Source organism: Orbicella faveolata, unplaced genomic scaffold (assembly GCF_042242905.1).
Source record: "Orbicella faveolata isolate gen_17 unplaced genomic scaffold, um_ofav_v1 contig_12, whole genome shotgun sequence".
Lineage (NCBI taxonomy): Eukaryota > Metazoa > Cnidaria > Anthozoa > Scleractinia > Merulinidae > Orbicella > Orbicella faveolata.
Window position 1 is genome coordinate 27347849 of NW_028301539.1, and position 14571 is coordinate 27362419.

Here is a 14571-nt window from a genome sequence, read left to right on the forward strand (position 1 = left end):
AATTTGCGTACGGGCCGATTTTGTGGTGATATTTCCACAGCAGAAAAAGTACAATGTGTGACACACAAAATCTATTTGTTTGAATGGCTCACACATGGAATCCATCTACCAGAAGAACAGAAGAATCATTATTTGAAATGATATCTCCAAGAACAATGAGTCTTTCGCTGTCTTAACCAGCGATTTTATTAAACAGTGAGAAAAACAAAGCATCCAGACTTTCCTCACGACGACCTACGAGCGAAGACGTTACGACCGACTTATGAGTTAGACCAATCGAAATTCAAGAGTCCTGTTTTATATAGTTTACTAATTTTCCTGCAGCGTTGACTGTGATAAACTAGTCTCTTTTTCTACACTCAAAACTATTGTGTGAAAGTCTGATATTGTATAGGACTTTCAGAAATTCTATTTTGCATCCTTTTAAGCATAATGTAAGGAAGTGTTTAGTCTTCCTCTGTCTTGTTTTTTTTTCTCTCTCTCTCGTTTTTTTGTTGTTTTTTGTTGTTGTTGTTGTTGTTGTTGTTGTTCGTCTTTTTTTCTCTCTCTCTCTCGCTCGTCTCTTTTTTCTTTGATTTTAATGCATTCTAAGACCAATAACCGTGATCCAAACAGAGTTTAACGGACTTAATCTCTGATGTAGATTTGAAGATTTATCAACTCCAAACTCGAGCCTTTTCGAAAAGAAAGAGAACGTTAAATCGCTTCAAACATCCACCAAGTTAATTAGCGAGATAGAACGAACGGAACCTTTTTTCCTCGAGCGGAAATTCAAAGGAAATGTATAGCAGGTGAAAAATGGCCGGTATTGTTTTGGAGCTGTAAGTGCCCGAGAATGTTATTTTTTGAGAACGCTCACACCAAGTTTATTTCTCATTAAATACCGGAGATACGCCTTTAGCAAAAAGTGCGCTTCGTCCATTTCGTTTGCAAATAAACCACTTTGTCCCTTTGTAAAATAAGCCGGAATTATAGCTTATTTCAAAGAAAAAACGGTCATTTACGAAGCAATTTTAGTCTAATTAAATTGCGCTTTTCTCAGGTTTAATTTGTGGGCATAGCATCTAGAAAAAGCAATCAGTGATCTTTTGTATTTACCTTAACTGCTATTTTATCTTTTCAAATATTAATTGAACAATTAAGAAGCCCCGTGTAAAGAGAGCGACTACGTTTTATTAAAGTCATTTCTCCCAGTCAAACCTCGTTGTATTCTGTTGAGTAAGCGATGTGTAGTTGTGTAGTAAATACTAAAATAATTCCACTATTTTATAAACCGTCATGAGCTTTGAACTTCTGAGTAGAAGTTTTTGGGGTAATTTGAATTAGTTATATAACTGAGGTAATAACTGAAAACACAGCATTATAACCGGCACAAAATCCGAAATATTATCGGAAGATGTAAATGTTTAACAAAATTTTACGGCGATAACTGAACTTTAATACGGACATTTTGATATATTCCATACGTTTTAATTATGGGGACGTTAAAAGAAACTTGATGTTTTCATGGAAACACGAAAAAGACTGTAGCTTAAAGCCCCGGATTGCACCAGGATCAACTGAGTTGTGACGAAGTGCGAAGACGGCTATTTAATTTTTTGTAAACACATGATGGTGATCCCAGACTTTGGATAAAAACAAAATTTTTCGATTGCCTGATCTCGCGCTTTTGGCAAGCTGAATGACATATCTGCTGTGCTTGCTTATTAAAATGAAATTAGAAAACGTGCTTTAACGTCTGAAAACAAAAGCCTTTTTCTACAGGACACTGGCCATCTCAATGTAGACCGACCTAGAGGAGAAGAGCAAACACCAGCGAATGGGAGGAAATTTGAATTTACTTTTTCAAGAGCAAGTGCCAATTCTATTCTGCCATCTGCTGCGGGGATGATAGATCAGCAAATTTATACTCTGAGCGGATCATAATCAGTTTTTATTTATTTGGAAACGTCAAATCTTATTCAAGTCTCTTTATTTTCACTCTGGGTTTGGCCTCAGTAATTGGCTTAAGACGTATCTAATTCCACGTTTGAAACAATAATGTTTTGTTTGGCCGAGTTGATACAAATGAGTATCTTTTGCGGTGTATTGGTTTTGCGCTGCATTCGTCGCGCTTTTTCTACTCCCTTTAAGAAAAACTATTTTCACCTGTGATACAGAGAGGATTATTTCCGAATCTCATGTGAACTATTAGAAAAATCAGACCCTCTAACAGAAGTATGATCAAGATGTGTTTTTTGTGTGGCGAAAAAGCGTTAATTTCGCAGGTAACCATTGATTAAAAAGATTCCCTTCCTGCTAAGAAGCCGTATCGATATTTCCAATCAATTATATATTCATCCTAGTGATAGAAAAATACCCATCTCTTGTTGACAATACGCGAAAAAACCGCGAGTTTGTATCGTCTCAAATCTAAAATGTCCGAGTTGTGTTCCATGAAACTGCAACAACGTTATTCGAGGTTTAAAAACATTTGTACCTAGCCACAATATAAGCAAAAGCCTAGAGTCTCTGCATCCTTTATTAACATCACAGTTTCTGTTGACAGTCGGAAGCTAAGTTTCCAAATCAAATCACAATTAAAACTATCTTTGTGACAACGGTGTGAAAAAAAAAATCACTTCTCTATTATTATTTAATCTTAACTTGACGCGTATAGCATTGGCAGGTGACTAGAACAATATGCGCGAGACACGGAGACATGGTTTGTTCAATTTCCGAACACATCTCGAAAAAAATTCAAACTGCGTTCTATCTGAAGTTTTCATCACTTAAAAGGAAAATCGTTCCAATGCTACAAATAAGTAAACCATTGCAATGTCAAAGAAGTCACTCGGTGTAGCATGCCCTGATAGGGTATGTACGGGGGCGCGCGTGCCACAATTACTTATATTCACACACCGCGCTCTAAACATATAATGCGTACCGATAATTAAATTTTGTGGTGTGATATAAGCCGTTTGTAAGAAAACAAGCAGTTTTGAATGCGGTGATACTGTAATTAAAGCAACACAATGCTACCTTGCAAAGAACCTTAAAAAAATAAAATATCATAACTGCAGCGCCCGCTATCCACACTAAATCAATTTGGCATGTTGTCGCATACAAGAAATTTTCCAATATGGGCGATATATGGCTCTTGTTTGGACAGCACGTGTCGAGCACATTATCTTCAAATTCTATATACATAGAATCAACATTTCAAAGCAATGGATCGCTAATTGTTTTGATGGCGAATAAAAGTGTAAAAAAGCTGCGAAAACACTTTACCGCCTAAACAAAAGTCATTGATGACCAGATTAAATTACAAAGATGCTACCGATCTACATGGGCCTTTCATTTGGGGCACCCAGCTTTAATTAGCTTTGCCAGCCAATCACCGCTTAGGCTGGTCACGTGATCATCATAGCAGCTGGTCTAGTCAAACTACAAGGTGCGACAGCACTGTACAAGTCCAAAAGCCCCTTCAGTATAAGCAAGAGACTATAAAACGCCACGACCTTGGAGGAGGAATTTAGCAAATTTTACCAGCCGTTTTTTCGTGAATTTAAATGATGGACGTCGACCAACAGACCGTAGTGGGTAAGAGAACTCAACTTGAAGCTTTGTGTATTCCTTGGTATTCCAACTGACAAGCTACGGAAGTTTTTCATGTAGTGAGTTTAAAAGTTTAGAGTTCTTAAAGGGTTTTACTTTTAATTAAAATCCCATTAGCTAGAATACGATACTGAGCTGTAGCTATGTTTTCGCTTCAAAAATGTACTCTCTCTTTATTTTTCCACTTCTAATGTCGTGTGCCTGTTCTGACGCGGCATACAAATTACGTCTGAGGAAAAGACAGCTTTTAATTCTCTCCCATTTCCATGGAATCAAAGCCTACGAAGAATTCGTACACCAGAAAAATTTCTCTCCCTAAAAAAATCCCAAATCGCTTCTTTGATCGAGCGTCGAAGCCCAAGCGATTTTAATTTCCAAACAAGTTCAAAACTTCGACACTTAGCGTCTTGAGAAACTCATCGAACGGTTTTCTGACTTTCTTGTTTTGACTGTTACACTCTTTAGAAGATCGCGACATGGATCGCGAAAGCTCCTCGCCGAAGAAACAAGAAACCGTCGAGCGAAAGCCAGAGGTGCTGTGCAAAGTATGTGGAGATATTTCATCCGGAAGGCATTACGGCGTGTACACATGCGACGGGTGTAGTGGGTTCTTCATGCGGAGTGTAAGGAGAGATATGGTCTATTCCTGTAAGGGCAACGGAAATTGTGTCGTTGATAAGAAAAGACGGAATCAGTGCCAGGCTTGCCGCTTTCAAAAATGTCTTGATGTCAAGATGAACAGGTTCGGTAAGTGAGAAAGTTACACGTAAAGTTACTTTAAGATCGTCATTAGATCATGTACACACAGAGAGAGCTCACGCCCAGTTACTGGCTGGCCAGCGAGGCAATTAAAACTCGCCCCGATCATGAAATTTGTTTTCGTTTTTGGCACATATCTTAAGAGAGGGGCTTAACCCAATTCCAGCATATCATTGTTGGATAATCGACGAACACAACACATTGTACGCGCTGTTTTGTCACTCCGTCTTAAATGTATGATTAAAGCCCAAAAGAGGCGGAAAGCGTTTAAAATGTAACGCGCCGTTGAAACGTGCTGTTTTGTAAAGCGGCGTGTATTTTTCCGTTGGTTTGGAATGTATTTAATCTTCTTCTCCTTTGCGAAAAAATTAAAATTTAATTTTGTGACAGAATGTTTACTCGGGAGATCCAAAACGTTAAAATTGCAGAATTTTGTCGAAAAGTTCTGAAAGTCGACTTGGACGGTTAGTTTTGATGTCTAAGGTGAACATGGGTGTTAAGGTTTTCACATTATGAGAGGAGGCGCCACAGTTTTACCCATTTTCATAATGTTTGGTATCTCGGAATTTTCTTCAATTTAACAATGTGATAGATATTTGGAAGATGATATTTTGATACTCCGGTGGAGGCACATTGTTCCCTAAATACATTGAATTTCGAAGACAGCAATTAGTTCCAATTAATCTTTATAATAAAAAGGAAACGTCAAACTTTCCTTCCATTCTTCGTTGACAACAAATCAGTGTGTATTTTCGCAAGCTGCGGTTTGGGAACCTTCGCAATTAAACTTTATTTATTCAAAGACGAGACCGTGTAGTGCTCTAAGAAATTAGAGTTTCCCGACGAAATGGGTAAATAAATGTCTCCTAATGAAATGCTAGCATGATATCTCGGGAAGATTAGAAAAACAGTAAATTGTTTCAAGTGATAATCTGTGGCATTTCCGAGAACAGCATATGTCGAGCTAATGAGCACAGGTGAAAAAACCCTTTCAAATGCTTCACAAGAAAAACATTTGGCGGTATCTTTGAGGAGGAGTTTATATCCTGTAGGTGGATTTTATTTAGGCGTTTTAGGGAGATATTTAAGACTGCACACTCACTTTCTGGCTTTTTAGAGACGAAAAAGTCTAAATGTGGTGCGATTCCAATTCGAATCACATCATGCAGGTGATCCTCGGGTCGATTGCAAAGACATTTTGTTCCATTCATCAGAACAGCCAGACCGTGTTTTTCTTTTGAAAGGTAACTCGTCCTTATTCTTTCGTAAACAATAAACTGAGTTCTTCAGCAAGGAAACAAATGCTTCTATTGTGTTTTTTCAATACAATTTCTCCTTGAAAACTTTGAACAAAACGAGGAAAGCCCGCCAAGTAAACTACGGCAGCCTTAAGGTTGAAAGCAGGTCTTGTTTAACACTGATACATAAAACGAAAGAAAATTACTCTTGCTAAGCTAGAGAACCAGTGTTAACATGATTATGGTTTATTTGAAATATAGGCAATTTAAAAGCTCCACGCCGCTTGTTTTGAATAGATTAATATCGATAGTGATACACTATTGTAATATTGGGATGAGCAGAGAAAACTGATGAAAGGTAAACAGAAACGCGTGGCGGCCCCGAAAAATTGAAACCCCATTCTTCATACGCTATTCTCACTTAAAGAGCTTAAAAAAAAGCACCACACTTACCAAAATTAAAATCTCTCTTTCACCTTGCATTCCCAGATAGGGTAGCATTTAAACCTGTGGAAGTATTTCGCTGGGAAAACAAAGTTGTTTGAGGAAGGGATCTGTTTATTGAACCCGCGCTAGTTAGGATCCGTGTTTAAGAACAGCCTTTGTTGTGTATGTACGTTAGTTGTAAACAATGGTTTTTCGTTTTCTATAGTGAGTTCTTTTCCATTGTCTTGAATTAGACATTACAATTTAACTCGATTATAAACAGGTAGTTCTGTCTTATGATCCTCTCGAACTGAAATAAATTTGAATTAGAGAAGTTTTCCGATGAAACGAAAGCGGGCTGCGCAAAAATGTTGGTGGTTAAAATTTTATTTCGTTCAAAAAAGCCTGTGACGAGGTGATAGATCTTTGGTCGTAACCGCTAAATACTGAGAAATTTCTGCTCATAAGAATAAATTTCTCTGATGACCAGCAAGCAGGAGGTCCATACAGTGGTAGTATTTTAAAAACCGCAGTCAATTTGCCAGAAAAAAATGAGTGTTATCGACAAAACTTTTACACTATAACTGGATCAAATTTCCTGAATGTTTGAACCTTACGATGATGCAATGAGGGAACGTACCGGGCTCCTTTTGTATGCATATTCAAAATTGCTGCTTCAAAGTAAACAGTTAAGTTTAATCTTACTCCAAAATAACATAGTCAATTTTGAAAAGCACTGTTCGCTTTTAATTTCTCCCGATAACTAACTTGAACTTACCTGAAAAAATATACATCTTACGCTCTTTCTTTAGAACATGCAGTCGTTAAGTCATAAAGAACCAGGCATGAGTTTGATACGTGATTTGAATATTTCATTTTTGAAACGTTCCGATCTCCTAATAACCTTAGACTTCAATGAGACAACTAAAAATTATTCATATTTCTTGGCGCAAATGCGTTGTGTTTTTTAGCGTCAATTCTTGATCAGTCAAAGTAACATATTGGAAAAACAGCTTTGTTCAATGTCTGACGATGAATACCGCGGCATGTCAAGGTCGAACCTTCCGCTATCTGTTTGTTTGTGTGTTGTCAGTTAGTCACAGGCCGTCACATTTGTATGCAGGGTTGTTCACCGTTCGGACGGTCTCTGTGGTGACATGCCTGTAGGCGAGAATATAACGAAGGGAATAATGGAGTTATTTTAAAGTGTTGTATCTCTCATCATTATACAAGCACTTCAAACCGTGCGAAAAACCGTTATTATACCAAAAGTGTCGTCTGCACGCCCATTTCGTTGTTCATCCTAAGAACAGAGGAACTGGCAAGTACTGAACGGTTAATTTGCAAAGCTTTTGTCAGCCGTTTCCTAGGTTTTAAGATAGAAAGAACAGGTACGCTGGCGGGCAGCAAGGGAACTTACATGAAACTAAAATTAATTGCATCTTCACACACTCATAAAAATCAATAAAACTCTTGTGCAGCATGAGGCTGGTTATAGTATTCACAGTGTTGCGGTCAAAGATTTTATTCCACTAAAAAGTTTTTTTTTTTAGTTTCAAATATGCACCTCCTTTTCGAATGAAAGGAACAGAAACAAACAGCTGCGGATTCTTGCAACACTATTAATTGCTACGTCTCTAAGATGCGTAAGTTGATCTGAGTGATTTTACCTGCTCCTTGACAGAACAAGACTGTTTTAATTTCTCTTATTTTTTCATTTTAAAATTTCACATTCTAAAGTTTTAGCGAGGACAAATAATTTTGTTTTTAGTACGAACGCTTCCGTCATTTACGCGCACGAAGAAATGTACCAAATTACTTTACTGCGTAAAAGCCAAAGAAAATATCTCTGTGTCACAACTTACCAGCTATTCATATTCACATAGTTTTGCTTATTGTGAAATGCATAAATAAAACATGGTAGGAACGCCACCTTCAGACAATGTCTTTCATGATGGTATAACTTCCATATTTCATAGTTCAACAGAACACATTGGCTTGACTTTCATTTTGAATATATCTTCAAAGAAGTTAAATTAAAGCAAATAATTCTGCTAGAAAACGTAAGAATGGCCTTTGTGTTAGGCACATTAGAAGTAAAACAAATTTCAACTTCAAAATGGTAATTCCAAAGAAGCAAACTCCTTCGAATGAACCGATGTAGACAGAAATAAACTCTCTGGCAATATTGAGACTGTTTTTGAAAAAGCAATATTTAGAGGTGCGAGGTTTTAAGAGATTCACTTAAATGGTCTCGAAAAAACTTGAATATTCATTTCACACTGCACTGACAACGTTTCTTCTTCTTAAATTAGCGAGTGCAAATTCCATTTTAGGAGCGAGAAACGTGTCTCCAACACTAGCTTATCTTCGGGCTAGCTTTCAAGAGGAAAGTAAATTCAATAAAGGCGAATGCTATATGAAACATGCCAACTTTTTGATTAAAACGATAAATTTAACAACATTGGGTAGCGTTCGTTTGTTTCCCTTCCATCGTTCTTCGTCAACTCGTTGAATAATATAAAGTAACGCAAATAATAACTATCTCGCTATACGGTTTATCTAGCTAGCGAAAAAACCATGTATGCCTAAAGATTAAAAAGTCTATCATACGTGCCAACCTTCTTTCTTGGTATTAGGCTAGTCAATATGAAATAAAATGATTGAATTTACCCTCCAAATTTTCCATTCTGTTGGTTTAAGTGGGAAGCTATACATTCAAAGCAGTTTTTATTTTAGAATCTGTGTAGTGAACTCTTTTATTTTGTCATTTACCAGCTGTTCAGCAGGAAAGACAACCCAACTCTACTCGCCTACTCAAGCCGCCGATGGGTGATGAATACGCAAGCAAATTCATGAATAACGACTTTCTGACGAGCTTGATAGTGGCAGAACCCTGCCGAGAAGCCGTACATCGATTCGGACACCAAACCTCAGGAATACCCTATCCATCACAACAAGAAATAGCTACCTCGCTTTACTGTTCAACCCCTGACGCCATCTGCGAATCTGCCGCGCGTTTGTTGTTCATCTCTGTGAAATGGGCGCGAAACATCCCTTCTTTCGTGAACCTGCCGTTCCGCGACCAAGTGATCTTGCTAGAAGAAGGCTGGAGGGAGCTGTTCATCATGGGAGCTGTCCAGTGGAATATGCCCCTTGAGGTTGCGCCCCTCCTGGCAGCGGCAGGAATGCATGTGGACAACACGCCAGCGGAGAAGATTGTGGCAACCATGGCTGACATTCGCATGCTGCAGGAAATTAACGCGCGGTTTCGAAGTCTACAAGTTGGCGAGGCCGAATTCGCGTGTTTAAAAGCAGTGGTACTTTTCAAATCTGGTGAGTTGAATAACAATGAGAATTAATATCCGTCAGATTTTTGATAACGAGTTCTCACATAAACCCTTCCTCCTTCGCATTGTAAGCTTCAGGAAGTTTTTGCTTAAATCGTTCGTCCCACATTGTAAACAATGCGCAACGTTGTCGAAACTATAGCCTAATATCTTTTTATACAATCATTTCTGTAGCAGAGAATGTAAACTTCGCGCCAAAATATCTGAGTTAAACTGGTCCACAAACCAGAAATGTCATGAAGAGTCAAAATTAAGGCGTAACTCCAACACGAAATAAATATGAAGTAAATAAGAGCTTGATTTCAAAAGTTGTCTATTGAATGTGAGGAGATAGATTGTGTTATTGCCAGAAAAACAGAAGGGAACAGAACAATACTACAAAGAACTTTAAAACGGTGATGTTACGTTGTGACACGCTTTTAATAGAGAACCAACGACGGAAAAGATACAAAACTTTATTTGTCTTTCATTTAAGTGTATCTTTAATTCTTTCATGTGACGCATTGGAGTTGGTTTTCATTTACGGTGACTATTTGCGACAGAAATGGGCGTTCTTGGTCTTAATACTCTTACCAAGCTTAAAACATACTAATCATCTAAAATTAGAAGTCTTGTATTTTGAAAGTAAAATTTATTCTAGAAGGGAATAATCCATTTGGAACTCTACAGGCGAGAACACATGTTGGGCAGTTTCTGACTGGCTAACCACTTAGCTTGAAACGCCTTGTGTATTAGCGACGCGTAACAAGGTGAAGTGTGTTTTTCAGTTCTCCTTTATTAGCTGAGCGTATCAATAACCATATCATAAAAAAAATCATAGCCGCTTAATTTACGCTAATTACAATACGCTTTGCTTTGCTCTCTAAGCCTACACAGCTCCTCATTCATAATTAAAAAACCATTTCCCAATGATTGAATTCCTTAATAAGACTGTATGCTTCGGTTATTGAAATATGGCTAATTACGACCATACCAAATTTCTCGTATTAACTTTAATCAAATATGAAACTTATACTCTTTCATATTAATGAAGTCGCAGAAACCCCGTCTAACTTGTTATCAGCCATAAATAATTTCATTTTACAATAAAAAAAAAAGTCAGGCTATTGCAAAGCTGCTTCAAATCTGTTTGTGACCAAATTTTAATCAGTTATTTTTTCACGGAGGAACAAGGGAATAACGACGGTTTTCAAAGAGGAGTGAAGTTTGTTTTTCTATTTGTCAAAGAGTTTAGAGTCTTGTTATACCACTGTCGGAGTTCGAAGTTTCTTCAAAGAACTTCAAGTTGACGTTGGTTTGATCAATGTAAAGATTACGCGACAAAGTGCCTAATGGAACATACCATAACAAGACAAATTGCTACTCGAGTGGAGTGGAGTAAGATTATCATCTAAAGCCTACAGCCGAAAATTGGGCGGCATTGTAAAGAGTCGGTGTTTGATGTTTACACACTTCAAGCGTTGAATTGAAAACAGTTGTTTCGAGTAAAGAAAGGAAAAAATCTCCATGAACTTAAATTTATATTTAAAGTTTTATCGTTAGAAAGTGTCTTCCTCTTCTACAATAGCATTGAACCAGGACGAATAGAATACTTAGGATTTTAACAGGTCAGAGATAACTTCCTCATCTGTGCGAGAAACTTGATTTTGAATAGATTTAATCTACTAGCAGTTGCAATTTACCGTATCAAGGAAGTCACGAAATACGAAAAAGGTTTTTTTTTCTTTACGAGCGTTATAAAATAAAACACTATCCAAACAAGAAGTTGATTTTACACAGAGAAAGAAATATTTTGTACATTTAATATTTTACATCAGTACTTGTAGGCAGAAAACGTGTCAGATTTTTCACTCTGTGGTTTTCTAGTAACAGGTGTTTTTGTGAAAAATAATTCAATAAAAAATCATCTCGGATCATTTTACCTCCCGCCAGTTCGCGAACGTCAAGTTTTATTCAATAATGTATCCAATTTTTTGTTGTACCGACATGGCTAAAACCGCGCTGCGAGAACGTCACGCTAAAGTTTAACAAAAATCACTGATTTTATCAAAGGTATTTTCATGGCTTATTAACCTTTAAGTGATTTTAAAAACGTTCGGGAAACTTTTAGGAATTACGTAAAAGAAATGAAGCGGTTTCTTTGAACCCGAACTTCAGAAAATCCGAGTGAAAAGGAAACCGTATTTGTGACTTAAACCTGGCTTCATTCTCTTCAATCTTAGTGGTGAGACACTTTCTATTTTGAAAGAATAGCTTTTAAAAAGCACATTTTGAATCCTACGGAGTTAGCTTTGGTATCCTCTAAAGAATACATTCAATGAAAGTTTACGTAGTTAACTTAGAGAAAATGGAAATATAGTTGGACAATAACGAACATAAAACTTAACACTATTAAGACATTGCCTCGTGCTTGAACATATGACCATGAAGAAACTGACTAAGAAAATTTTAAATGGAGAACTATTTGGGTAAAAATTATGAAGTTTACATTTTCAGCATTTTGGTCCACGCTTATAAAGTTAAAGGAATACAAAGTTAAAGGAAGCTAAGCTCACACAAAGACAGATTTTCATCACAAATAAATTGCTAGTTTCTTACAAAGGATTTTAAGTTATTAAAAATTTCATATTTAAATAGAGAGGCCTCACGCGTGTGACTAAAGAAGACAATACTAAGTTTTGTGCTCAACTTTTCCGCGTCAGATCAGTGGAAATCGCTTGAAATATTTCCGGTTAAGGAAATATCAAGGTACTCAAAGGCTGTTAAAACTCAGTAAAATTGTACAGTTAAGGGGCATATACCCCATTCTTTGGTTTAAACTTTGTTTGAAAGATATGCGATATAAATCAACGCAAAGCATCTGTCACTTCGTATTCAAAACGTAACAAATTAAAAGATCATTATAAACCCCTGGCCAAACAGACTTACAAGTAGTTACAACTAGCTGCAAGTTGAACGTGCGTAGAGACTCGCGTTGGGTGGCTAAACGGACCCGCATGCATCCTCGCAAGTACACGCAAGGTGCAAAAACCTATTTCAAGGCTATGGGCTTAGTCCCACGCAGACAAAATGTAATCAGCACGATAACATATCCTGTATTTCATTGGCTAATAGATTGCTAAAACAACGAATGGACGTCACTCAACTAGCGTTGACTTGGGTTGGGTGAGCAAACGTTGAAAACCCTACATTGACTTGCGTGTAAATTTGATCTCGACCAAAGTGAGCTTAAGTCCTCGCAAGTCAACGCATTTGTACGCAAGACCTGGTCAAACGGAATCGCAGGTAGACCCAAGTTTTTAACTTACGTCTACTTGCGAGTCCGTTTGGCCAAGGCTTAGGCTTGCACTCAAGTTCTTTTATCTTGGAAGGTTTTACCCATTTCCCCTCCATGATTCGGATCACGTGACAGTTTCAAGCGCTACGAGGTTTAATAGGCTTAGACGAAGCGATGCGTTAACAGCACGAACAGTGCCCCTGAGAACGGAAGAGGTGCAGTTCAAAAAGAACTAATTTTAGGGCTCAAACTTTGCGCCAAAGTTACTAACGTCACACGGCGTGAGACTTCTACAATTCAGTAATTATGTCATTACAAACTATACAGCCTTCTCAGTGTTTGGTTGTTGTTTTCTTCTACACATTAGAGCTCAGAGGATTGCGTGATCCACAGCAAGTGGAATGTTACCAAGACCAAGCACAGATCATGTTAGGAGATTACATCAGGAGGCATTTTCCCGGTCAGCAAGTCCGCTTTGGAAAGCTTCTGTTAATGTTACCATCCCTGCGTATGGTGAACCCCAAGACGATCGAAGAGCTGTTCTTTCGTCAGACCATCGGCAGTGTTGCAATTGAAAGTCTTCTTTGTGACATGTTTAAGTCCAGTTGATTGGCAAAAGGAAAATTTCGTTACACTTTCCCCAAGGACAACAAGCATTGAAATGAGGCTCCGTTGTTGTGGAGTACCTCGGTTAACAACAGTGAACAATCACATGGTAGCCTGTTACAAATCAAACATGGGTGTGATTTCCAGGCTAAGTTGTTTTTCCAATTACCGCAGACTTTTCTGCCAATAGCAAGGGAGAAAGTATAAGTAAATCATAATTACAGGTTTGTGACTAAGAAAGCTTTGTTTTAGAAAAAAAAACTAGTACAAGATATTAGCGTAGAAATATACTATAACATGTAAAAGCAAAGTACATTTTTAAGGGATTGAAAATTGTTAAGTACATGAAGATTTCCTTACCGAATTTTATAATTAATGGCCAGAAAGCTGTCATTATACAAGAAGCTTATTTTAAAACACTATGTAAAACGTTAGGCTTCAGATTACTGTCAACAATTTTAAACTGTTGAAACAGAAGGGACATTGCCCGAGGGGGATATCCATTTAAAATGGACGGGGGGGGGCTCGTCGTACCTTTCAGGGGTTAAAAAAGCGGTTTTGGTACATCTCTTTATGGTACCTTTTAGGGTATTGAGTCGAAACAAGTTGCTGTCGCTTAAATGTGTTGTTTTAGAATTGGTACCTTTCAGGGGTGAAAAAAATTCAAGCCACGCCCACAAAACAGGACCTTGGTACCTCTTAGAGGTTCTTTTCAAAATTTCCGACGAGCACCCCCCGTCCTTTTTATAAGGAAGCCCCACCTGGGGATATTGCTTGTATGCAATGGCGAAATGTACAAAATCCATTTCAACGTATGTTATAGGTCAAATGATTCCAAAGTAAAGGTAGATGCAGTAGATAAAACATAATTATTTTATGAACGTGCTCGAGGGACAAATATCGGTGAACAACAACTGCTTCAACGAAGCTTTGCCATACCAGGAGCCCTTGGTTAACTTGACAATAGTTACATCAGCCAGGAAAGAATATTTTGTAAAAAAAAAAAAAAAAAAGCATAATCGTTTTTAGAGATCAATAAACGCTCAGTTTGTAAACTGACAGGATGAAGAACAAGTACCGCTACTTAAAGGAACTACGTCACGTTTTGTGTATCTAGAAAAGTTTGGCCCAAATTTTCCAAGTTTGTCGTTTGTAATTCGTGTAAATCTTCTCCACCCTTTACCATCCTTGCTACTTTATGGCTTGTTTTTTGTTCTTTTGTGTTTTTCTATCTTAGTAAACTATTATTTTCAGGTTTCCTCCAATTTAAAGGTAATTTTGTACGTGGTAAAAATAACTAAAAAAAACCGTGGCTGAG

General features: G+C 37.5%; 1 protein-coding gene across 2 annotated transcripts; it reads left to right on the top strand.

The window, feature by feature from the left end:
- The first annotated feature begins 3386 nt into the window (after positions 1 to 3386).
- Positions 3387 to 14327, top strand: LOC110049422 (photoreceptor-specific nuclear receptor-like). 2 transcript variants are annotated; one of them, XM_089283092.1, is made up of 4 exons: positions 3387 to 3582; positions 4066 to 4344; positions 8799 to 9356; positions 13015 to 14327. In XM_089283092.1, exons 1-4 carry the CDS (start codon positions 3552 to 3554, stop codon positions 13254 to 13256), a joined length of 1110 nt encoding a protein of 369 aa, XP_089139218.1. In that variant the 5' UTR covers positions 3387 to 3551; the 3' UTR covers positions 13257 to 14327. The 2 variants fall into 2 exon arrangements, with proteins under 2 accessions (XP_089139218.1, XP_020610875.2); XM_020755216.2 differs by having other exon boundaries at positions 3391 to 3582; positions 4063 to 4344.
- The last annotated feature ends 244 nt before the right edge of the window (positions 14328 to 14571 follow it).